At 38.6% G+C, this 26,146-nt stretch overlaps 2 protein-coding genes and 1 long non-coding RNA gene across 6 annotated transcripts in view; 2 read left to right on the top strand and 1 right to left on the bottom strand.

Moving 5' to 3' along the window:
- Positions 1-22,746, top strand: part of LOC113525089 (interferon-induced very large GTPase 1) — a 68,965-nt gene extending 46,219 nt beyond the window's left edge. Inside the window, exons 1-5 of one of the 3 annotated variants that reach the window (XM_034301536.2) lie at positions 12,027-12,074; positions 12,667-12,748; positions 14,058-14,961; positions 16,079-16,152; positions 17,217-22,744. In XM_034301536.2, the coding sequence (XP_034157427.2) occupies positions 14,214-14,961; positions 16,079-16,152; positions 17,217-22,094 (5,700 nt within the window). In that variant the 5' untranslated portion in view covers positions 12,027-12,074; positions 12,667-12,748; positions 14,058-14,213 and the 3' untranslated portion in view covers positions 22,095-22,744. Of the gene's footprint in view, positions 1-12,026; positions 12,075-12,109; positions 12,462-12,666; positions 12,749-14,057; positions 14,962-16,078; positions 16,153-17,216 lie in introns of those variants that run through there. The other 2 variants (XM_034301537.2, XM_053231211.1) reach the window with 2 other exon arrangements.
- Positions 812-10,522, top strand: LOC113525087 (interferon-induced very large GTPase 1). Of its 2 annotated transcripts, none has more exons than XM_026911527.3 (6): positions 812-943; positions 2,483-2,582; positions 2,785-2,862; positions 2,947-3,558; positions 4,841-4,905; positions 5,199-10,522. In XM_026911527.3, coding segments are annotated over exons 2-6 (5,472 nt in total). In that variant the 5' UTR covers positions 812-943; positions 2,483-2,581; the 3' UTR covers positions 9,915-10,522. The 2 variants fall into 2 exon arrangements, with proteins under 2 accessions (XP_026767328.1, XP_026767329.1); XM_026911528.3 differs by having other exon boundaries at positions 2,483-2,587.
- Positions 22,747-23,341: 595 nt separating the features above from the next.
- LOC117596425 (uncharacterized) overlaps positions 23,342-26,146 on the bottom strand; it is a 3,083-nt gene continuing 278 nt past the window's right edge. The window contains exons 2-3 of the long non-coding RNA XR_004577550.2: positions 25,815-25,897; positions 23,342-25,374 (exon numbers count right to left, since the gene is read on the bottom strand). This is a non-coding gene — a long non-coding RNA (uncharacterized LOC117596425). The remainder of the gene's footprint in view (positions 25,375-25,814; positions 25,898-26,146) is intronic.

The raw sequence follows: 26,146 nt of genomic DNA, 5'->3' as shown, positions 1-26,146 counted from the left end.
TACCACCTACCTAAACATTGTTGCAGACCGAGTACACCCCTTCATGGCAACGGCATAAAATAGTGAGTGTGAGGATGTCCAATCTGAGCAGAGAAGCTTCCACACGTGAGCAGTGAGACACGCCCATTTTGCTTTCCCTTGCTTGTACAGTACACGCTAGAGAGACTTTTGGTGCAGGTGTTCCTACAGCTATGTATAGTCACTCTAATCCCTTTTCTTCTGGAAACATACCTTGTTCTGATTCAAAGTAAAATTCCCAAAATGATCACATTAGTCTATTTGTCATTCAGTATTACACTCTTATGCAACAATAAATAAGCAAATATGATTTTTACATGTAAACAGTCACAACACATTTGATCCTATTAGGTTCATGGAATGATGGAAGCTTCTCTGCATGCTCCGTTCACTGCTCTGTGCAAATAGCTTTGCATGCTCTCACACTCCCTCTTAACGACCACGCCCGCTAACACTGCTCCACATGCTCAGGCTGCACATTCACACACTCTGTATTAATTTACTGGCATAATGGCATAGCTTTGTAGCTCAATAAGGTTGTATAAATATGCTTTGAGTGAATATTAATACTGTTGATTAATAATATTCTATTCTGGGCAAAATAATAAACAAAGCTCTTTCCAGTCTGATCTGACTGATAATCAAAAAAGTAATTCTGTTAGTGTTAAATCACAGGAGTGGTTTTATAAAGCAGGAGTAAAACTCCACTTGTAGCTTTTAAATTGGATGCACAATGGATGCATTGGTGGATCATGACATACATTTTTCTGTGTCATGTGATTTCAGGGAAGTGACTCAGCCTCAGCTCTTACACAGCAAACCGCAGACCAGGTTTCACTTCCTAGAGAAGCTAACTTAAAGCAAACTTAAAACAACAGACACACAGCAAGAGGCAGCACAAAGCTGAAAAACTGTCTTTACACAGGTTAGATTTTTTAAATTCATTACTTTATTAACTTCTCTTTAACTGTTTTATAAGTCTGTGGTGATGGCATTTCAACTAAGGTATGCTGCTAAGATAAATATGTCATGTTTTTATTCTCTGATAAGGGTGTCTTATATCTACTGTGTCTTATAGATGCAAACAAAAGCACAGAACCTTCTTTTTTTATTTAAATCTCTTGGTTTGACAGCTTGGTTTAACAATTTGGACAAGCACCAGTGGAAACTCTGTGGCTCAGAAGGGAGAATTAAAATGTGAACGTATATTTTTATGTATTTATATGACATTGTGGAAAAAGAAACAAATGCAAAACAACAGTAAATTGTATTGCACTTAAGCCTGGTGCACACTACATGATTTTCCCAGTTGTCGACTAATTTTGGGACTCAGTTCCTTTAGGTTTTGTCTGTTTGGCATGACTGTGTACTGCACAGTATAAAAAGCTGAATTTTTTTTTTGCACTATACCTCCAGTTCACTCTGCATAACATAATCCTTGCTGTCCATGTTTTCACAATTAAACCATTTTCTCTTATTTCTATTTTTATTTTTTTCCATAAAAAATAGTGATAAGGTCACCAAGTCACGTGATAGACAGCGCTCATGTTTATTTTGTGAGAAAGGATGAGGATGGGGATAAGGCGTGATTCAGAGGAGATCTCTCCAGGTGAAAGTCAGAGAAGTGTGTGAGCCTGTAAGCGATGGTGTAGTGTGCACACACATTCATCCACAAAACTACCGATCACAAGTTATTAAAGTTGTGTAGTGTGAGTGTCAGCAATTCTGTGATTTTGAAAGTTGTGTAGTGTGCATTTGACTTTAGTTCTTTTAATCATGTTGGAATTGGTGATATCTTCATATGAAAAAGCTCATTAATGGCCCTGAAACATTTATTTAAATTAAGAAAAACAGTTCAAAACGTCTTTATTGTGGAACAGCAAAATAAGGAGTAAATAATCACATCTTGGCTCTGACTAGTTGTCCCAAGTAAATTAGTTTCTCTATAGACAGGAAGAGCAGGTTTAGCTCGATCCTCATATGTGACAGGCTCATAAAGCCCAATTTCCAGCAAGAGTTGCTTAGACCAGCCATACTGGAAGAGAAATGATGGTTTACAGAGTATTTTTTTAATCCAGCGTGCTACTTTATAAAGTGTAATATATAATAAACTATACGATTTTCTCATTTTATAAGGTAGACTGTGGCAGTCATGCAGGTGTCTATATGGTAGTAAAATCCATGAAGCATTTATCACTTAAGACATGAGCACGGCTGCCACTACATCATTTTATTTATACATGAAATTAGTGTCATATTCTGGGTGTACTCCTGACCACTGTATCCAGGACAGACTCCAGAACTACCACAACCCTGACCAGGATAAAGCGCTTACTGAAGATCAATGAATGAATGAAAAAAACAAATACCTCCTTCCTAAATTTCTGTAATAAATTATTACTGTGTACATTTGCACAGAACATGTTAACTCCTGACTAAGCTAGCCCTTTCTTTTTTATTCTAGTAACCATGGAGTCTGAAGACTAATCAGTCCAACATGGTCAATTTGGAAGCTCCAAGTTCATTTTAACAAACCACATTGCCCAGTGTCCACTTTCTGAAAAGTAAGGTAATTATGGTTTTTATATATTTAAAAAACTATTTTTTCAATAATCAGACAAACATGAATGAATAGATTAGAACATTAGAATAAGAAAACAAAGTTTGACAACAAATAAGTGCCAATACATTATAAAAGGTGCGAAGGTTAAAAATTAATTTCCATTTTTTTTTCATTAAATAATCATAATTTATGTTTATGAACAGTGAACACAGAAAAAGAGGAAAACACGAAAAGAACACCTGTAACATCAAGTCCTAGTGTTTCATCAGCCAGTAAAATGGGTAAAATTTAAAAACTGGTTATTACTGGTCTGCTTCTGTGCTGGATTATCTGGGGTTTAACACAACATTGTTATTGTATTTTAGCCCAGCAGGAGACCAGTGTCAATATTGTGCTGTTTGGAAACACCTCTGCAGTCCACTTTGGACCTGAAAATATACTACTTGGACAAGATCAACCCATTCTAGAAAACACTGAGTTCTGTCAGATTGTCCCAGTATCAAGAATGGTATCAGGACGTAATGTTTCTGTCATCAACATTCTTGGTTTGGAAGAGACTGAATTCTCCCCACAGTTCACCAGTAGACTTGTCAAAGAAAATGAAATCCATGCTTTCATCTTTGTGCTTCAAGTGAACCGATTAACAGACGCTAATAAATTGGGACTTGAATGGCTGAAAAATACATTTGGAGAACGTGCTCTTTCCTTTGTGATGATTCTGTTCACTTACGAGAGAGAGGAGGAGTGTGACACTATTGTAGATGACTTGAAGAACAACACTGTTCTAGAGCAACTGATGAAGAAGTGTGGAGGCAGATACTGCACATGCAGCAAGAGCATGAACAACCAATCAGAAATGAGAACACTGCTGGAGAAGATTGATCGCCTCATCTCTGAGAACAATCAGCGCTGCTACACTGCTGAGAACTACAACACATCCTTCAGAGGCCTGCAAGACAGACAAAGTCAGCAGAGAGGTATAAAAATATTACAGGGCATAGCAAACAACAGTATTTAAATTCTTAACACTTCTTCTAATATTCTTGTTCTACCATATAACTTTTATAAAATGAAGGAAAGAAAGACATTTTCTACACAATTTGGTCTTGCTAATTCCCACCACTAGCTTCCTCAACCTGCTATCATACGACAGCTACCAGCGAAGGTGGGTGGGGTAAACACGTGCTTCATTCTCGGCATGTGAGGCCAAATTCCACATCTTTTCACCCTGCTGCTCGTGCTGTGTCACAGGGCTGTGTAACACATAGGGAGCAGATCGCTGTTTGCCCTCTTCCACACACATGAGCTCACAGATGATTGTGACTGTGCTGCGTTTGAGGTGAAGTTGCAACTTGTAATTTCCACCTGTTCCAGTAAAAGCGACTGATGAAAACACCCCCTCAGGCCGCTCAATCTGTGAACAGCATAAAGTCCCACTTCTCTACTTGTAAGCGATTTTATAGCAGCATTGGCTTTAGATCAGTTCATATACAGACACAGTACTTGGTTAAATCTATAACACAGACCATAATAATCACTGTTTTGAGAAAGTAATCATCAACATTAGAGTTATCAGTAATGTTAACTGGCTAGCTTGTTGCTAAGCTACGCACCCCTGTCTGCTGTTGTTGCTCTGCTGCAATTTCAGTCCAAAATGTTGCATTAATATTTGAAGGTCACTACAGTAGAACAGAACCAACAGTCACGCAGGCCTGTAACTGTAAAAGTGCAGGTAAAATAGCTTTATTATGAGCTTTACCTGCTCATAGAGCAAACAAACCACACGGTTTCATGAAGGTTTCCATGTTTTTTTCAGTTCACACATCAAACATTCCAAGCTGGGAAATGATGTTATTATGATATCGTCCATAGGGTGGGTTAAAAAAAAAAGGCAGGTAAGCAGTCAAGGGGTCAAGATACAGCCAGGCTGCAGAGAATCTGACTGGTAAGAGCCAGTAGATAAATGGTTCAGGAATACTAAGAGCTTGCCACAGTGCACAGTGGTATTTTTTCAGTAGTGGGATTTTATGCAGCTGCCATGAAAACCCAATCCAATGAAGAGTTCTCATTCTGACCTGGTTTCAGGGGCAGTTTGTAACTTGGTAGTGCTCCTAGATGGTTTCACTTCACACAGATGAATGGGGAGCTGAGTAGGGCAGAAATCTGACCAACTAATTTGTTGGAAAAGTGACACCTTATGACTATGTCATGTTTACAGCTTGAAATGTGACTTAATAAATGACTTTTTTGTCTTCTTAGCCTTTAATAGGCTTCTGGTACAAGAAGAGGTGGATATCAAAGAGGATCTAACAAAACAGCCAAAAGTAAGTCATAGAACTGTCCACAGGCTCTACACAGTAATGTAATTATGTGGCTAATCATTTTACACTAGAATCAAACCAGATGTTCTGCAAATACAGCTCTGTTTTATACAGAACTATATGGTGCGATGCCTTACTGTGCTTTAGCCTCTCCCTTTGTCACCTCATGTGTAAAAACAGACCTCCCACTGATCCTAAATTAACTACACAGACAATTATACACTCTGCCAAATTTTGCAGTTTTTGGTGACGAATGATTAATTGGCTAAACCTACAGATAATGTTTTGTTCTACAGGTAAAATCACCAGACCGTAATGCAGCAGATTGCAGACCAGATTCTTCTGAAGAATTGAAGGAACTCTTTTCAAGAGTATTAGGAAATCACAACCAAATCATAAAACCTGCAGATATTCTTCAAATAATAAAACCATTATTACAATACCAAGAATCTTCATTCCATTTAGCTTTCCTACAGAAGCTGCTGATGGTGAACTACAAGGCAAGATACATTTCAGTTAATAAACAAACCAGGGAAGAGGATGACTTTTCACCAGAACCAGTGGATGATAATGATCAGAAGGACAGTTTGTCGTTTCTTGACATAGACTTTGCATCATCTTCTGCTCCAGTAAACAATAAACAGATTGTTCACCCCATGGATGTCCAGATGGCAGTGTTTCACTGCTCAGATCATTTCCTAAAGCAGCTAATAGTGAATAAACTGGCTCAGTGTCAGTACGCTCTGCCTCTGCTGGTGCCCAATCCCTTCACCAGAGAGATCGAGTTTCCTCTGTGGACCCTTCGCCAAATCAGAAAGAGCTGGAAGACCACTGACTCCTCTGGTAAAGTTATCAACAAAACCCAGGTGATTTCTGAAGCTGAAACTCCAATGGTGGCTTTCTTCAGGTTCGGCTCTGTATCTTCATCCAAGTCTCAGCTGATGAACAACTTGATCAATGAGAAACATCACACGTTCTTCTACCGGGACTGCCCTGGAAGCAGCAGTAACCGGCTCCTGATGGACGGAGTGGTGGAGATTGCGTGGTACTGCCCATCTGGGAAGGAAACGGATTATTTCCCTGACTGTGTAGCATTCTGTAATCTCCATGGTGATGCAGAAACTAATAAAGAGCAACTGGATATCCTGACTGAAATGTCCTCAGTGAATGTTGTACTTTTATCTGAACAAATGGATACCAAAAATAGCGTAATACTACGAAATCTTTATAAAAGCCAAAAGCCACTAATTTTCTTACTCACCAACAGTAATTCATGTGTAGATCAGATCAAAAAGCTGAAATATAAAATTGGTCTTAAACAGAGAAATCAGTCAGATTTATCCGAAGATCTCAGAAACACCCTCAAAAAGTGTTTGACATTAGCTCCTAAATTCAGACTTGAAAATGTGAGTGCAAGCTGGAAGATCAGAATAGATGAGGAAGATGATAAATGTCAGAAGGGGAAAAAAGTAGCTTCCCAAATTACAAAGTTATTTCATGGAATGGAACTGTCCAAAATGAAGGAAACATATCTGCCCTGTCAGGGGAAACTGTGGCATGACTGGTGCCAGAAAAACAAAGAATTCCATCGACTTCAAGGAACAAACATAGAGAGGAAAAGGTGTGAAAAACAAACTGAAATGAAGATGATTCGTAAGCAACAGCATGAGTATGGAGTCACAAACCTGATGAAGATGTTTATTGACACACTGAATTCATCAGAAGGAAATGACAAAGACTATTTTCTGAAATGGCTTGTAATCCTGCTTGACAACTACACCACTGATGAACTCTCTAGACTTAGGGATTCACAACTTCAGGACATATCAAAACAGCTGAAGGCTGCAGCTTTTGGTTTGGAACACATCCTAAGGGAGATGAGTCAGATATATGAGTCATTTATTTCTGTACAAACACATAAGAAAGGATCTTTAAAAGAAGATTTCCCATGTCTTCCTAAGCTTGGAGCAGATGTCATGCTCTCAGGATATCCACTGGAGCTGATGGATGGTGATGCTGCTCATGTTCCTCTGATCTGGGTTTCAGCAGTTCTAGATGAACTTGTGAAGATACTGGGAGACCAGAGAGTGTTTGTGCTGTCAGTTCTGGGGATTCAGAGCTCTGGGAAATCCACCATGCTGAATGCCATGTTTGGACTCCAGTTTGCTGTCAGTGCTGGAAGGTGCACCAGAGGAGCCTTCATGCAGCTGGTCAGAGTGTCGGAGGAGATGAAAGAAGAGCTGAAGTTTGACTACATTTTAGTTGTTGATACTGAAGGTCTGCGAGCTTTAGAGCTGGCTGGGAAGACAACCATACATCATGACAATGAACTCGCCACATTTGTTGTTGGTCTTGGAAACCTGACCTTGATCAATATCTTTGGAGAGAATCCAGCTGAGATGCAGGACATCCTTCAGATTGTTGTTCAAGCCTTCCTGAGGATGAAGAAGGTCAGACTAAATCCCAGATTCATGTTTGTCCATCAGAATGTTGGAGACATCACTGCTGGAGAAAAAACTATGGAAGAAAGGAGACGCTTACAGGAAAAATTGGATGAAATGACAAAGCTAGCAGCTATAGAAGAAGACTGTGATGCTCAATGTTTTAGTGATATCATTTCATTTGATGTACAAAATGATGTTAGGTACTTTTCACAGCTCTGGGAGGGCAGCCCGCCCATGGCACCACCAAACCCAGCATACAGTGAAAATGTTGATGAGCTAAAGAGAAATATCTTTTCAAATATCAAGACAAATCATGTAATGAGTCTTTCACAGTTCAAATCCCATTTAAGCAATTTATGGAATGCACTGCTGAATGAAAACTTTGTGTTTAGCTTCAAAAACACTTTAGAGATTGCAGTGTACAGGAAATTAGAGAATGAATATTGTAAATGGACCTGGAGCCTTAGAAGTGCCATGTTGGTAACTGAGAACAAACTGCTTAACAGAGTCAACAATGAAAAGTACCCAAAGATTGAGGAAAATGACATCATGGCAGGCATGAAAGACACAAAGTTGGATGTGGAAAAATCAATCAAGAAGTTCTTTGATGAAGACGAAGATAAAGAAACTTTGATCCAATGGCGAGAAAGATTTGAAAGAAAAATTTTGGATCTTAACAATGACCTTGTAAAAGGAACAAAGAGAAAGTTAGATAAAGTTGCAAGTCTGAAAATTGCAAGGGAAAAGATAGACCGGGAAAAGACTATGAGGGAAAATAAGCTTTATAAACAGAGCAAAGACCTAGCAACAATTTTAAAAAGTAAAGAAACTGATGAACATAAACTCAGGACAGAATTTGAAGATGTCTGGGACAAGTGGCTGACTGAGGTGACACAAGATGTACCTTCAATTGACAACATCGATATTTGGGGAGATGTAACACAGACACTGTCAGAAAGTTATGAGGTAAACCTTGTCTTTGAGAGACAGAATAAGGCTGCATACAAAAAGCTTGATTCCTTAGGAGATTACTCAGACTACATTATTCTAAACAAACATCAAGAGCCACATCAAGAAGATCTACAGTCAGAGAAACATGTGGAGGGAGAAGATACAAGCCCTGGTGCACTCGTTCATACAGTTGGAGACAGTCCATCTGAGGAGAACCACTGCAGAACCATTACTCTAACCTCTGAAGATAACAACTTATTTAGTGCACTGATTGGAAGAATGATCAAAGACACTGAAGAAGAAATTCAGAGAAAACCCATTGCAGAGCAGGGATACAGTCAGATCTACATCCCAGAAATAATAGCCTCCATCAAAAAACAAGTAAGAGTGCACCAAACTCAGACCTCAAAATACACACTTAAGAAGGAATTCACAGTGGATCTATGTCTGTGCGTGTGCAGCTTTGCAGCCAACCAATTCAATGATCTTCATAATAAATTCAGGGACGCAAATGATGTAGGAGTGTACCTGGAGAAACAGAAGCCTCAGTACTTCAACATCTTCAAGAACTACTACAATGGTGCGACCTCGACAACAGTGTTTGGTGAATTCATTGTGAATAAACTTGAGCCGTCTATACTGCAGGCAGCATACGACCAAACTGCCATCGATGTAGCCGAGAAAATGAAACGTGACGTTCCAGCGTTCAGTGGAAACAGGTCAAATCTGGAAAAACACATTCTGACATCACTAGCGGAAGAGGAAAACTTTGAGAACTATATTGAATATCTTCACAAGCCCAAAGAACATTTTAGTCATTTTATTGCCCAGGAAGTAAATAAATACCTACTTAAAGACAAATGTCAAGAGGTTCTGGAAACTATCAAAACTAACATAAAGTCTAAGGGAAGGTGTGTGATGGAGGCTGTCAATAAAGCAACAAAGGAGGTCAATAATGGTGATGTCAACAGGTGGCTGCAGTATTTGTCCAAAGAGCTGAAAGATGAGCTTCAGTTCAAAGAAGAATCATGTCTTGAGCAGAAAGAAATTACAGACCTTGGCTTTCTTCAAGAGGTTGTAAATAAGGGCCTGACTGACACCATGGCAAAGTTATGCAGTGAATTCAAAACCATTTCTGACCTCAAACAAGAAATGTTCAGAAAGACACCACACAAGGTTCTGATTGAACACCTCTGTCAGTGCTGCTGGGTTCAGTGTCCATTCTGTAATGCCATCTGTACCAACACAATGGAGGATCATGATGGAGATCACCGTGTCCGTTTCCATCGCAACTGTGGAATCAGTGGATGGTCTTTCATGTTTTCAGAAAACCTTGGAGTTGATTTCTGCACAACTGCTGTTTCAAGTAACTTGTTCTTTCGTACATCTGGTGGTGTGTTTGCTTTTAAAGAGTACAGAAAAGCAGGAGGAGAATATGCCAAGTGGAACATCAGCCCTGACACCTCTGAGGTGCCCTACTGGAAGTGGTTTGTGTGCAGGTTCCAGGAAGACCTGGAAAAGCACTACAAGAGAAAGTTCACAGGGAATGGAGAGATTCCACTTGAATGGAGGGATATCACTAAAGATAGAGCCATTGAAAGCTTAAATGAGTTATAATGTAAACTGGAAGAGATTTTAACTGTCTTTGGTGCTGTAATACCATAGAAATGTGAGAGGTTTTAGTTTCTTTCAGTATTTCCTGGTGTTTTTGGTTTCTTTTATCAATATTTCCTGTTAGAAGATGTGTTAAGTGTTGCTGAATAGAGAGCTGTTTGCTCGATGATTTTAATATTCTGGTCACATTTCTGATTTATCCTTTAAATTATTTAAAATAATTACTACTTATCTTCATTTGGACCTCCTTTGGTACAACTCTGTCTCATATAATATACAGTATATATAAGCTTTGTTGTGCATTTAATATAATTTAAATGTCCGACATTAACACACTTTTGAACAAACTGTTGTATTTATATTTTGTCAAAAAAATATATATATTTCTTTAAGAAACTAAATGTATGGATTTTCCTCTGATGTTTGTTTTTATTTTTATTCTGATCCTAGATTATAACTACAACATTAAACAACATTAAATCCTATAACTACAACATAAAAACACACCCACGTTCTCACTGTATTATCTTTATTTAAGAGATAATGGCATACAGGAGCAGGTTTACTTTGATCAAAACTGTACAAGTGTGGCATAAGATGATTGAAAATGAATGTGACAAAAACAGCAGTAATAACTGTGGTGTTTTGCTACAAGTCTGTGGTTCTCCAGTACAAGCAGTTCTGAGAATCTGAATCTAATACATAATGACTGAGTGGTTTGAACTGTTTTAAGACCTCTTTACATTAAGTAAAAGGTTTAACAGATTTAAGACTGTTTCGCTCTTTTCCACTATTACTAGTTTTTAAAGTTTCTCACCTGTGATGTGAACTGGTTGGTGGACTTTTTTAAACCTGCTTTAAACTGTACTTACCAGCGGTTACTAAATATACTTATCAGTGGTTCAGTGGTGAGTTACCTGCCTCTGTGTTCATAAATTTTAATGTTTAATGAATTTTAATGTTGAATTTTAAGTTTACACACTTGTCCAATTACTTGAGTCTGATCCCAGGACTGAGTCTTGGCTCGTTTGGGGGTGAGCACTAGATGTGAGTTTTTTGTGAATGCTCTCAGTGCAAACACTCACATCACAGAGCTGAGCTAATTACAGAGCTCCAGTCCTGTGAAAGTCAGGCTTTATATATCAGTAACCATGACAACTCTTTCCCCAGCATCACAAAAGTATCAGCAGGAGGTAATGTGAAGCTTACACACATGATGTGGGCTGCACCACGGTTTGGAGGAGGCGAGCCCCAGACCAGCAGGACCAGCAGGGATTGGTTATGCTCCTGGGCTGAAGAACAGCTTTCACACTTCACCACTTGTACTGAACTCTGGGCTTAAGCAGCACTGACTTCGCTGCACTCACTGTTATTACAGGCTCATGCTGCTAAACCCAAAATCAAGTCTGTCCTGAAATGAGGTTTGTTTTAGGGTTTTGAATACACCGGTAAACCTGCTTACTCACTCAGCACTTTATTAGGGACTTTCTCCAGATTCCACTTTTTTGGCCAATCCGCTTTATTAAATTACAGTGTTTAATTAATTAATTTATTTTTTAAATCAGGCTTCAGGCAGCTCCTGTTAGATGAATAAAGGTAAAATCCCCAGTGTATGCACAAATGGTTTATTACTGAACAGAGGAATAATATTGGCAAAACTGCAGACATGATAAATGTATAGCAGACTTTATTAAACAGCGCCATCTACAGGCGCCTTAATGTCGCTTCAGTAAAGCTGTAATGTGTAAATTCATACAGCACCAATCACAAGCTAGTACTTCAGCCTCAGGTGGTGACGTATAGTGCACGATAAACGGTGTCAAAGTCATTATTTCAGGCCATTATTTAATATTTCGCTATAATTTAAATTTGAGTTTTTGCATATTGATCACACTGATTTGTTTTTGTTTGTTTGTTTGTTTGTTTGTTTTTTGCGCCAAAAATACGTATGCAGTATAACAGTTACCTGTCCAAGGTGTTTCAATACACTCCGAACTGAGTGTGTAAAAAATTAGAATGGATAAAAACACACTAATTAAAATACTATAAAGATAAATGTGAAGAACTTGCCGGGAGATGGTCACGTGATTTTCAGGACTCGACGCAGTAAACACTCCGCTCTTTACTTTCGGTTTATAAACCCGGAGACTCTCCACTGCTCAGGTCTGACTTCCTTTTATTCATGTTTTTGTTTTCTCTGTGCTGTTTTGGGAAGCGAAAGTGCTCAATAAAAACCGCTTTTGACAGCATGAATTAAAGCTTCTAAAGTGCGAGATAAAGTGAAAGCTTTAGATTTAGTTAGATTTAGTGTAAGCTTCGTTTCCACGCATGTGTGACGTAATAACCTGCTCTCTCTCTCTGAGTCCTGTCAGTGTGATAAATACGCAGAGGTGCATGTTTACAGGCAGTTTCACTCACTACTTTCCCCTTCTGTAACATTACTATTCCTCTGGCTCTGAGGAAAGGAGTAACAGCAGGACACTCACACACTGTCAGACAGTTCAAGTAGTTTAAACTTAGAAACCAAAGTTCACCTGCTGCCTTAAAAACGTGAGTAAACCTGAAGATAAGATTTGTTTCAGCTCAAAGCCAAGTCAAGACAATGGACTACTTTAAGTTTAATTTTTGAAAACTTATAAACTTGAGTTTAAAATCCAAAACTTGTCATAACAACTGGAGTTTAAGAGAAGAAACAAGTTCACATAACTTATTGAGGCTTTCATGTTTCACAGTGACTTGTCTGTTTTTCAAGCAGGAATGAAGTGAAAGCGTAACACTGCTGAGGAGACACACCCAGCCCGTGACTGAGAACCTCTCTGGCGCAGAAGAAATCCGCAGTAAGTACATAACTTACGCTCAGATCATGAAAACATCACCAACAACTGCTATGTGAACAGTAGAATATACTTTGTATATATGTATCTACCTGAGAGCTCAATCAGAATATAAGTGTTCATGCTTCAGTCAGAATAGACTAACCTGACTAGAGTTAATGTATAACCGTGTAAATCTTATCTCATTACTTCACAATCAGAATCTGCACCTGTGTGTTTGGGTCATGAACTGACCTCAGTAAAGTCGGGTCAGGGTCAGGGTTAGGTTTTAGCATGTGACACGACATTCGCTGGACATTCAGAGAGGATCCACCACATGCACTTGGCACAATAACAAAAAAATAATAATAAAACCTATATTAATTATGCAGTTATTCCAGGGCAATGACCTTTAATATTGCTAAGTAGATGAGTAAAGGCATTACGACAACATCCATGTTGCTGAATATAAAACAAATGTGAGACGCTAAGTGTTTTTGCTGCACTCATAAACTCTTCTTATCACTGTGCATTTAATAATTACACTTAGATAACATTTGGTATGCACTTACCTTTGGATCAGATTACGTGCATAATTACCCGTGCATTACCCACCTATACCTACATCTGACTCATATTTATGTGTAATTATGTCCAGACATGTGCATCACTGCGTCATGTTTTCGTGTGTGCTGCGTACAGATAATGTAGAAAAGGGGTTCCAAACCTTTTGTAAGCTGAACCCCTTCAGCCTAAATGCAGTGCCCTTTAGTACCCCTCAAGAGTTTAAGTAAACTCTGAAGTTAAGTGGAACTTGTTACATAATGCATACCACTTTTTCTGAAATATATTTACTATGTTGTACTATTTTTTATTCTTATAAATTTAACTTGTAAAATCTATATTTTTAAAAAATTTTAATTTAATGTGACACTGACATTTCTATCATAGTATTATGAATCCTGAGATCATAGTGATGTCATAGGATGGAGTCTTGGAGAACGGGTTCCTAAAAATACTAACAGCCCTAACTTTAAAATAACATCTGCTTCTTTCGTTTCATTAAGATTTCAGTAGATATGAACACACAGCTGAGACCATTACACATGTGGAAAACCAAACGACTTGGTGCATGCAGATTACTGAGTATTGCTCTATAGTATTAGTATTATTAAATACAGCAAAGAAAGGAATATAGTTGGAAAACAGGAAGAAAGTGATTATCATATAAAGGGCTGATCTTTGCAAATTAGTATAATGTAAATGTATTAATAATTGAGACTCTATTTGCTTATTAATAATAATGTCTGTAATAACAATCCTTACTTTTAAGGATAATGGCGGCACAAAGAAAAACACACTAACATCCCAAGCTGGAATAAACAGTCTCACGACATCCAGACATTCCCAAGCTGATGAGCGTAGAGACGATACCAAGCAGCGGACAGAAACAGAAATAAAGAAGAGCGTTGCTGTTAGTTATCCAGAAATGTACAGAGTAGCTCCTGAACACAGCCAAGCTGATGGTAGTTCAGAAAATATTAACACAGCTACTGAAGCATCTCAAACATCTGAACCATCACAAGAAGATGGTATTGAAGAAATGCCCAGAGGGGGATCTGATTGCTCCAGTTTCACTGCTGTGCTGTTTGGAAACACCTCTGCAGTCCACTTTGGAGATGAAAATATACTACTTGGAGCAGAACATGTTCCTCTAGATCAGGCCCACATCTCCAGAAAAATAAAAGTGTCAGGATGTGCATTGTCAGTGGTCAACATACTGGACTTACATGAAGGTGATCTGTACTTGGACCATGTGGACCACATCACTGGTCAGTTAGTTAATGAAAACAACATCCAGTCCTTCATCTTTGTCCTGAAACTGGGACAATTTACAGATGATGATAAAATGGGACTTGAATGGCTGGAAAGAAAATTTGGAGAACATGCTCTTTCCTTTGTGATGATTCTGTTCACTTACGAGAGAGAGGAGGAGTGTGACACCATCATAGATGACCTGAAGAACAACACTGTTCTAGAGCAACTGATGAAGAAGTGTGGAGGCAGATACTGCACATGCAGCAAGAGCATGAACAACCAATCAGAAATGAGAACACTGCTGGAGAAGATTGATGATCTCTTCTCTCAGAACAATCAGCGCTGCTACACTGCTGAGAACTACAACACAGAATTAAAGTTTAAAGAACACCAGCAAGACACGGGAAGGCAGAAAGATGGTGAGTGAATATTTTCTTATTTTATGCTTTATTCTCTATTATATTTTAAATCATTCCTTATATGCTGCATATTCTGTTCCTGAAGAAATGCATCTGATATTAACTAAAAATTAACAGTTATTATGTTTAATATTTTATTTCTTAATGTAGTTTGATATCTTTAACTTATGGTCTCTTCAAGAATTCCCTTTTTTCATGAATATTTAATGAATCAATTATTCATGAATAATTATGTATTTAGTTGTTTCATGTTTTTCATGTTGTCCCAAATATTTCTGGGTATGTATTTAGTTTACTAAATTGGTTAAATCTGTACACTTCTCTTTTATCTTTTAAATGTGTGATCATAACAGTCTGCATGAAGCAGGACAAATTTATTCACAAATCATTTACAGAGGTGTTTACACAAAAAACCTGCAAAGGCAGAGCAGTGACCAGAGCAAGAAAGCAAATTACAATAAAGCAGTTCCCATTTATTACTGTTTCCACCTGATCTATGACCTCCAGACAAACAGCTGTAAAGACTCTGTTGATCATTAACTTATTTATTGAAAAGTTGTTTGTGAAACAGTACAATATTCAGACTTCAGGGAAAAAAAACCTCGTACCTGCCCTCCCTTCACACACCAGGGTTTCAGCTATTTGTTGAGTTCATTTGTTTACACTCCTAGGAACAATATATTTTGAGACCTTAAGTGGGAGGACAACATAATTTAAATTACTAAGAGGTCCCGATACCTGTTGTTTAATTAAAGATCAGTGGTCAGTGTCTAGCATACACGACCCCCAGATTTTTTAAACAAAGAAACAAAAAAAACTGAATTTCTCCATTTTGGCCTTATACAAAACATTGCCATGAAACAAACAGAGAGTCCTTACATGTTAGACAAAACTGTCTAATCACTTTGTGTTAGCAGATTATATTATTATAATGTAGCAAATGTATTAGACAATTAGATTAAATCAACTTTATGTCATTCTTCTTTCTACACAAAATACTTTCTACAGAAGTGTAGAAGGCCAATGTAATGTTTGTATGTTATACTGTTTAGACAGATTATACTGACTTTTAGGTTTGTTGGCACCATTTCCACTTTCATCATTATTGTATTTTCAGACCGTAAGGTTCAACTACCAGGTGAGGATGAAGAATCTTTTGGCACCAAAAAGGATGTAGATGAACACAGAAAGGTAACTGAAGTCACTTCACTGGCTTTCTGACACGTGTAGAATCACACTCAAAACTCCTGTCTTTGCCTTCTGGGTGTCGTAATATGGCTGCACCATATTATCTATATACCATAGTTTAGCTGTGCTCCTGCATCTAAATCAGTTCTTAACTCTCAGGGTGACTGGAGCTTCTGTCTCGAGAACCTCAGCAAGCTCTTGCTGTGAATCTCCCATTCTACCACAAAGGTGCTCTTGGATTTAGATCAGGTGACTGGGGAAGCCACTGAACTTCACTGAACTCAGTGTCATGTTCATGGAATCAGCTTGAGACATCTTGTGCTCTGTCACATGGCACATTATCATATTGGAAATTGCCATTTATTAGGTGGTAAATTGTAACAATAAAGGGATGCATGTGGTCAGCAGTAACACTCACATAAGCTTTATTATTCAAACAATACCTGATTGGTATTCAGGGGCACAATTTGTGCAAAGAAAACATTCCCCACATCATTAGATCACCAACATCCAGCCTAAACTGATGTACAAGACAGGGTGGGATTCATGCTGATACACAGATTCATAATTCATGCCAAATTCTGAGCCCACCATCTGCATGTCAGAGCAGAAATCAAGATTCATTAGACCAAGTTTTTCTGATCTGTCCAGTTTTGGTGACCCTGTGTCCACTGTATTAATATTAATCCCCATGATTTTGGAATGGGATGTTCAACAAGCACAAATGTATGTCATGTGTCTTTTCTGATACATTTGGCCATAGTGTAAATACAATCAATTTAGAAAAAACTACTTACATTTAACATAAAATATTCTCATAAAGCTTTAATGGAGCCATAACTTCTTACATTCCAATATTCCTGAAGGCTTAATTAATTCAATTATATGTGTGTTAAATTACATGCTGCTATCAACTAAAACACATGAAGATGTTAGTGTAAACATTTTTGTTTAAGGTTGATTGTTGCCAAATTGACTTAATTATAAAATATTTTACAATCTTAATAACATGTTCTTTTGAGTATTACATGTAAGTACATTATTATTTAATACAATTTACTTCACAGGGACAAGCAGCAGAATCTGAAGATAATCAGTCAAGAGATGGACAAAACCAAAACAAGAAAGAAGATAATCTTAGAAATGAAAACATAAGACAGCTTTTCAGCAGACTCAATCTTGATACCCAACATACACTGAAGACCAGTGAATTTCTCAAAATAACAGCATCCTCGTTGAAATGTCATGAACCGTGTGATGAAAAGGATTTAGTTCACACTTACCTATACGGGCTGATCATGATGGACTACAACGCAAGATATATCCCACTTAAACAACAAGTCACTAAAACCAACATTCAATCCAAAGCCAAAAAATCTACAGATATATTCGCTGTCCTCTTTGACAGTGAGACAGTGGGTAGTGGGGCAGTAGAGCAGCTCCAGATTCACCCAATGGATATTCAGATGGCTGCTTTTCACAGTGCAGACAACTTTCTTCGACAGTTAATGGTAACAAAGCTCTCACAATGTCAGTATGCTGTACCTCTGCTTGTGCCCAGCCCCACCACAGGGGAAATTGAATTTCCACTGTGGACTTTTCGGCAAATTAAAAAAAGTTGGAAGTCAAAAGATGAGACAGGTAATACAACAAGCAAATGCAAATCAATAGTTGGAGTAGAAACTCCAATGGTGGCCTTCTTCAGATTGGGATCCGTGTCCTCATCCAAGTCACAGCTGATGAATAACTTAATCAATGATCGATATCATACATTTTTCGACAGGAACTGCCCCCAGGACAGCAAAACCAGACTTCTGATGAATGGAGTTGTTGAAATTGCCTGGTATTGCCCATCTGGTAAGACTTCTGATTGGCTTACTGACTGTGTTGCCTTCTGTAATTTTCATGGTGATGCAGGAACCAATACCATCCAGTGTGAGATTGTGACAAAAATGTCCACAGTAAATGTTGTCCTTATATCTACACATGGTAAGGATGAAAATAATAGGACAATAATTGAGGAGCTCTTAAAATCCACAAAGCCTCTCATTTTCCTTCTTACTGACAGTGACTCAGTTGCAGAGGAACTGGTGGAAGGGAAATACAGAATTGGTTTGAAAGATAGAAGTCAATCTGATGTGGCTGAGGAATTAAGAAGAACAATCAAAGAATGCATAAAATCATCTACTTTTAAACTTGAGAATGTTGCCAAACAGCCAAATATAGTTGTGGATGAAGAGAAAGGAGAATGCCAAAGAGCCAAGAAAGCAGCAAACCAGCTCATGAGCCTGTTTAGCAATGAGACTCTGCCAAAGATCAAAGAAAAATACTTGCCCTGTCAAGGAAAACTGTGGCATGACTGGTGTCAAGAGAAAAAAAAACTCTACCGCTTAATGGGACACCTAGAAAACCACAAAATGTCTATAAAACAGGAAATGAATAAAATACGCAGTCAGCAGCATAAATTGAATTTCAGCTGTCTTATAAAACTTTTTCTTGAGAGGCTAAATGCATTAACAGAAAATGAAAGAGTCTATTTTCTGAAGTGGGTTGGAATGCTACTGGACAGTTGCACTTCAGATTGTCTATCCTCACTTCATCATGAATATGATGAACAATGGTCCAGGGTGTTGGATTTGAAGAAAAAACACAATATGTCACCATCACTCAGTGAGCAACAAGAAAAACTTGAAAAAATTTCCAAAGATTTGAACGCTGCCACCTTTGGTGTAGAACACATCCTTAGAGAAATGGGGCAGGTTTACGAAGCCCGTATGTCAGTACGAAGCACAGAAGTAACAAATGAGGCAAAATTAAACTTCTCCGCTCTTCCTCAGATAGCTGCAGAAATTATAGTGACTGGATATCCACTGGAGATAATGGATGGAGATGCTGCTCATGTTCCTCTGATCTGGGTTTCAGCAGTTCTAGATGAACTTGTGAAGATACTGGGAGACCAGAGAGTGTTTGTGCTGTCAGTTCTGGGGATTCAGAGCTCTGGGAAATCCACCATGCTGAATGCCATGTTTGGACTCCAGTTTGCTGTCAGTGCTGGAAGGTGCACCAGAGGAGCCTTCATGCAGCTGGTCAGAGTGTCAGAGGAGATGAAAGAAGAGCTGAAGTTTGACTACATTTTAGTTGTTGATACTGAAGGTCTGCGAGCTTTAGAGCAGGCTGAGAAGACAACCATACATCATGACAATGAACTCGCCACATTTGTTGTTGGTCTTGGAAACCTGACGTTGATCAACATCTTTGGAGAGAATCCTGCTGAGATGCAGGACATCCTTCAGATTGTTGTTCAAGCCTTCTTGAGGATGAAGAAGGTCAGACTGAATCCCAGCTGTTTGTTTGTCCATCAGAATGTTGGAGACATCACTGCTGGAGAGAAAAACAAGGAAGGAAGGAGACGCTTACAGGAAAAACTGGATGACATGACAAAGCTAGCATCTAAAGAAGAAGATGGTGATGCTCAATGTTTTAGTGATATCATTTCATTTGATGTACAAAGTGATGTTAGGTACTTTTCACAGCTCTGGGAGGGCAGCCCGCCCATGGCACCACCAAACCCATTATACAGTGAAGATGTTGATGAGCTAAAAAGAAAGATTCTGTCAAAAATATCCACAAACCGTGGTGTGACACTTTCACAATTTAAATCAAGCATCAATGATTTGTGGAATGCACTTCTAAATGAAAATTTTGTGTTCAGCTTTAGAAACACTCTAGAGATTGCAGTGTACAGGAAACTAGAGCATGAATACACTAAATGGACCTGGAGTCTAAGGAGTGCCATGCTTACAGTTGAGAACAAACTGCTTAACAGAGTCAACAATGAAAAATCAATGAGGATTGAGGAAAAGGATCTTGTGGCACAAATGGCAGTGTTGAAAAAAGAAGTAGATAAGGCAGTAGATCACTTTTTCAGAGAGGACCATGATAAAGATATTTTGATCCAATGGCAGGAAAGATTTGAAAGAAAAATCATGGATCTTTACAGTGAACTTGTGGAAGTTGCAAAAAGAAAATTAGATCATGTTTATCAACAAAAAATTGCAAGAGAGAAAGTTGATGAAGAAAAGACAAGGTATGAAAATAAACTCTTCAAACTGAGTAAAGAGCTTGCTTTCAATTTGAAAAACAACCAAACAGATGGAAATGCACTCGAGAACGAATTTGATGATGTCTGGTCCACATGGCTCTCTGAACTGACGCAGGATGCACCCATGGTTGGTGACATTGATGTTTTTGGAGATGTAACAAAAATTTTGTCTGAAACATATGAGCTGTCATTTGTCTGTGATCAGCAGAATCTGGGCAGTTACAGAAAACTTGATGCCTTAGGAGATTACTCAGATTATGTTATTTTCAAAAAGTCTCAAGAGCCCCTTCCACCAGAGGAGCACCTATCAGATGTAGACATAAATGTGGATGAAAATGAGAAATCTGGTCGATGGCATCGTGCACGCAGCTTCTTCAGTAATGCACGTAATACGGTTTATTCAGCAATACATAATACAATGACACATTCAGAAAACAAGCTTACAACAAATATGTTATCATCAAAAGATAACGATCAATTAAGAGCCCTTGTAAATAATGTATTCCAACAAAGTAAGAATGAAATTCAGAGAATGTCCAGTGCAGAGCTTGGGTACAATCACAGCTACATTCAACAAATAATTGAATCTGTCAAAACCAATATAAATGAACATCAGCAGAAGGTATCTTGGTATACACTCAAGAAGGAATTCACAGTAGACCTCTGCCTTCATGTCTGTAGTTTTGCTGCTGACCAATTTACCAAGCTTCACATGAAATTCAAGGAAGCTAATAATGTCAGACTCTACCTGATAAAACAGAAGCCTCAGTACTTCAACATCTTCAAGAAATACTACAACGGTGTGACCTCGACAACAGTGTTTGGTGAATTCATTGTGAATAAACTTGAGCCGTCTATACTGCAGGCAGCATACGACCAAACTGCCATCGATGTAGCCGAGAAAATGAAACGTGACGTTCCAGCGTTCAGTGGAAACAGATCAAATCTGGAAAAACACATTCTGACATCACTAGCGGAAGAGGAAAACTTTGAGAACTATATTGAATATCTTCACAAGCCCAAAGAACATTTCAGTCATTTTATTGCCAAGGAAGTAAATAAATACCTACTTAAAGACAAATGTCAAGAGGTTCTGGAAACTATCAAAACTAACATAAAGTCTAAGGGAAGGTGTGTGATGGACGCTGTCAATAAAGCAACAGAAGACATCAATAAAAGAAGTGGAAACATCGACATGTGGCTGGAGTACTTCTCCAAAGAGCTGAAAGATGAGCTTCAGTTCAAAGAAGAATCATGTCTTGAGCAGAAAGAAATTACAGACCTTGGCTTTCTTCAAGAGGTTGTAAATAAGGGCCTGACTGACACCATGGCAAAGTTATGCAGTGAATTCAAAACCATTTCTGACCTCAAACAGGAAATGTTCAAGAAGAAACCACACAAGGTTCTGATTGAACACCTCTGTCGATGCTGCTGGGTTCAGTGTCCATTCTGTAATGCCATCTGTACCAACACAATGGAGGATCATGATGGAGATCACAGTGTCCGTTTCCATCGCAACTGTGGAATCAATGGATGGTCTTTCATGTTTTCAGAAAACCTTGGAGTTGATTTCTGCACAACTGCTGTTTCAAGTAACTTGTTCTTTCGTACATCTGGTGGTGTGTTTGCTTTTAAAGAGTACAGAAAAGCAGGAGGAGAATATGCCAAGTGGAACATCAGCCCTGACACCTCTGAGGTGCCCTACTGGAAGTGGTTTGTGTGCAGGTTCCAGGAAGACCTGGAAAAGCACTACAAGAGAAAGTTCACAGGGAATGGAGAGATTCCTCATGAATGGAGGGATATCACTAAAGATAGAGCCATTGAAAGCTTAAATGAGTTATAATAGTTGTAATTAGTGCTGTGACACCATGGATATTTGAGAGGAAAACAGGAACAGCTACACCTAATGTGAGAGAAATGAGAACCAGAATAAATGTAACACAAAAAAAATCAAACTCTCAAGAAAAGGCCTGGGACTGTCTTTCATCAGTATTTCCTGTTGATGTGTTAAATATTGCTGAATAGAGAGGTTACATTCCTCAGTTTCATCTGATGTTTTAGAGTTTTATTTCAGAGAACAATAAATTTCTTATTTCTCTTCTAAATGATAATAATTATGACTGCTATACATTTTAATTTGGGCCTTACTTAGTAAAACTCTGTTGCTATTACTACATGCAAGACATACTACACATATAATTTCTCTTCTGCATGCATTAACTTCTCAAGATACTGAACTGCTGTATAAAATAAATTATATTTGTTCAAGAATATAAATGTATGTTTTTTTCCCCTTATGGCTTTTCATTTTTAACATATAACTAATAAAAGAGCAAGTTAAACATGTTAGCTGTTAGAAATGTAAATTATAATAGATTAAGCTAGAGTACTGTCCAAAAGTTTTAGTTTGTCTTAGATAATTATTTTGTTTTCTGCATTATTGGGTGAGGAAAAACATTTCCAATTTTCTAAACATTACTTTCCCAACAAAGTACTGCACTCACCATATACACCTACACTCGTCATATACTCAATTCAATTCAATTCAATTTTATTTGTATAGCGCTTTTAACAATGGACATTGTCACAAAGCAGCTTTACAGAAATAAATGGATTGAAACAATATATATTATAAATATGTGAATTTATCCCTAACGAGCGAGCCAGTGGCGACGGTGGCAAGGAAAAACTCCCTGAGACGATATGAGGAAGAAACCTTGAGAGGAACCAGACTCAAAAGGGAACCATCCTCATCTGGGTGCAACGGATAGTGCAATTATAAATAAATCCCTTCTATTATTGTGTACTATATGGACAAATAGTGCAATTGTACAACCAATAAATTCATCACAGTTTTCGCAAGAAGTCCGGCTGGTTAAAATCTATCCACTGTCCACTGATGGAGTCCTGAGTACAAAGCTGCTCGTGGCAACTGCAGCCCCAAAGCCACTACAGCAATCGCAGTCCCAAGCCATTACAGTACAGTACAGTACAGTACAGCTCCCCATATGAGATCGCCAAGCCATCTCCACAGCCCCCAGGTGGCACCACCTCCAGCAATCCAAACAGTTCTTCAGGCAGCAGCGAGCGAACTCATCCGATGAGAACTCCAACCAGAAGTAGAGCATCAGGATGGGTCAGGCAGCGAGGAGGAGCAGAAGGGGTCAGGATCACTGGCATCTCAGAAGTAGCATGTGTAGCTCGACAGAGAGTGAGGGAGAGAGAGAGATGGAGAGAGAGGTTAAGCACGATGTACTTTGCATGCAGAGTGCAAGCAGGGACTCCGGCAAGACTAGCTATGACAGCATAACTAAAAGGGAGAGCCAGAAGCTAACACAGACATGAGGGAGTCCTGGGACATAAAGCTCCAGCCACTCCACCGTCGACAAACCTGAGTGAACGTGTGAGAGTGGGGGGGCGACAGCATCCAAACATCCCAGTTCACCACAACACTCTATGCCTGTGAAACCCTCCAGACCTGCTCCTGTACCTAAGAAAAAACTATTCACTAAAGGCTTGACTAAACAAATGTGTTTTCAGCCGAGACTTAAACACTGAGACTGTGTCTGAGCCCCGAACACTAAGTGGAAGGCTGTTCCATAACTGTGGGGCTTTGTAAGAGAAAGCTCTACCCCCAGCTGTAGCCTTCACTATTCGAGGTACCAACAAATAGCCTGCACCTTTTGATCTATGTAGGCGTGGCGGATCATAAAAGACACAAGTACTTTAGTACAAGTACTTCTGTCTTGTCAGAATTAAGTAAGAGAAAGTTAATAAGCATCCAGTTTCTAATGTCTTTTACACATTCCTCAACTTTATTAAGCTGGTGTCTGTCATCTGGCTTTGCTGAAACATACAACTGTGTGTCATCAGCATAACAGTGGAAGCTAATACCATGTTTACGGATAATTTTGCCCAGAGGTAGCATATATATATATATGCTATATACCCCTACACTCTTCATATACCCCTACACTCTTCATATACCCCTACACTCATCACTTCCACCGATCAGCCATAACATTAAAACCACTGAGAGGTGAAGTGATTATCTCACAGTGATTATCTCGTTACAGTGGCACCTGTAAAGGGGTGGGATATATTAGGCAGCAAGTGAACAGTCAGTTCGGGAGGAAAAATGGGCAAGCGTAAGGATCTGAGCGACTTTGACAACGGCCAAATTGTGATGGTTAGATGACTGAGTCAGAGCATTTCCAGAGCAGCAGGTCTTGTGGGGTGTTCTCGGTGTGCAGTGGTTAGTACCTACCAAAAGTGGTCCAAGGAAGGACAAGCAGTGAACTGACGACAGGGTCATGGGCTCCCAAGGATCACTGATGCGTGTGGGGAGTGAAGGTCCGTCTGGTCCGATCCCACAGAAGAGCCACTGTAGCACAAACTGCTGAAAAGTTAAAGCTGGCTCTGATAGAAAGAACCTGGTCTGATAAATCACATTTACTTTTACATCATGTGGATGGATTTACATTCTTATCCTGCGTTATATCGATCCTCAGCTTTATTGCAGATCTACAGAAAACCTAACAGTAGTGCTAATTTCCATACATCATGAACAGAGGAATAATACTGACAAAAAAGCAGACAGGATAAGTTTGTAGGAGACTTTATTAAATAGCGCCATCTGCAGGCGACATAACAGCACTTCAGTAAAGTTTTAATGTGTAAATTCATACAGCACCAATTACAAACTACTTTCATTCTCTTAGGAACAGAGGTTTATTTTCTCCTCCAATGCTGAAGTATAATGCACTATAGATAAATAGTGTAAAAGTCATTATTTAACACCATTATTTAATATTTGGCTTTATTTAAAATTTAGTTCTACATAAGATAATCACATCAAGTTAGTTTTTTATTTAAAAGTTGAAGCCATATAGGCTATTATCTGGAGTTAATGAAGAAGAGTGAAAAATATATGGTGAATATCCATCCATTTTCCGTATCGCTCATCCTACACAGGGTCACGGGGAGCCTGGAGCCTGGAGCCTGGAGCCTGTCCCAGGGAGCTCGGGGCACAAGGAGGGAAAAACCCTGGATGGGGGGCCAATCGATGATTCGAACCCCAACCCTACAGCTGCGAGGCAGCAGTGCTGACCACTATGGAGGATCTATGGAGGAAAATATAATAATAATAATAATAATAATGTAAACTTTACAATGTCAAAAAAGAAATAAAACAAAAATAAAGTTAAATAATAGGTGAATAATAAAATAATAACAGTGACACAAAGACGAAATAATAACTGTAAAATATAAAATGAAAAGTGTGTGTAAATTAGAATAATAGTACAATAAATAAAATAATATAAACGTAGAGTTCCACTAAAAGTAAATAATAAAATAATACAAGCTAGCTATAAAATGTAAAGTGAATATTATCTATTTTTATCTGTTTTCTAAGAGACAGATTGATATCGGGGAAATGCCTTGTTTATTTCACTCTAAATGCTCATCTATAACCGATTATAACAAATACTCTAAAGTTTATTCAGTGCTACAAATTAAAGTAAACAAAGAGGAATAACGTGCATGCGTGTAGCTGCGTTACCAAGGCGACAGGAGGAGTTTCCGGTGAGCCGCCGGAAGTGACGCAGGCAGCAGGTACACATCACACAGAAAGAGATGGAACAGCTGGAAACATTTTTAATCAGAAATAAACGCGTTTTGTGACAATGCGTTAATAAGGACTCATAATTTACTTCCGATCCACCGTCACTTCCTGTTCTGGAAGCGTTTATACGGTAAGACTGTGCAAGTAGTTTTACAGCAGGAATAATAGTGACGTCTAGCTAGCTAAGCTAAGGTAAGCTAAGGTAAGGTAAGCTAAGCTAAGGTAAGCTAAGCTAAGGTAAGGTAAGGTAAGCTAAGATAAGCTAAGTT

Source organism: Pangasianodon hypophthalmus, chromosome 29 (assembly GCF_027358585.1).
Source record: "Pangasianodon hypophthalmus isolate fPanHyp1 chromosome 29, fPanHyp1.pri, whole genome shotgun sequence".
Taxonomy (NCBI): Eukaryota; Metazoa; Chordata; class Actinopteri; order Siluriformes; family Pangasiidae; genus Pangasianodon; species Pangasianodon hypophthalmus.
The sequence above is the reverse complement of the archived record's forward strand: the minus strand, read 5'-3'. Positions and strand labels throughout refer to the sequence as shown.

Coding starts and splice junctions, on each gene's coding strand:
- LOC113525087 (XM_026911527.3), top strand. Junction 2,863..2,946: donor TTCATCAGCCAGTAAAATGG/GTAAAATTTAAA, acceptor ATTGTATTTTAG/CCCAGCAGGAGACCAGTGTC. Junction 4,906..5,198: donor ATCTAACAAAACAGCCAAAA/GTAAGTCATAGA, acceptor TTTGTTCTACAG/GTAAAATCACCAGACCGTAA.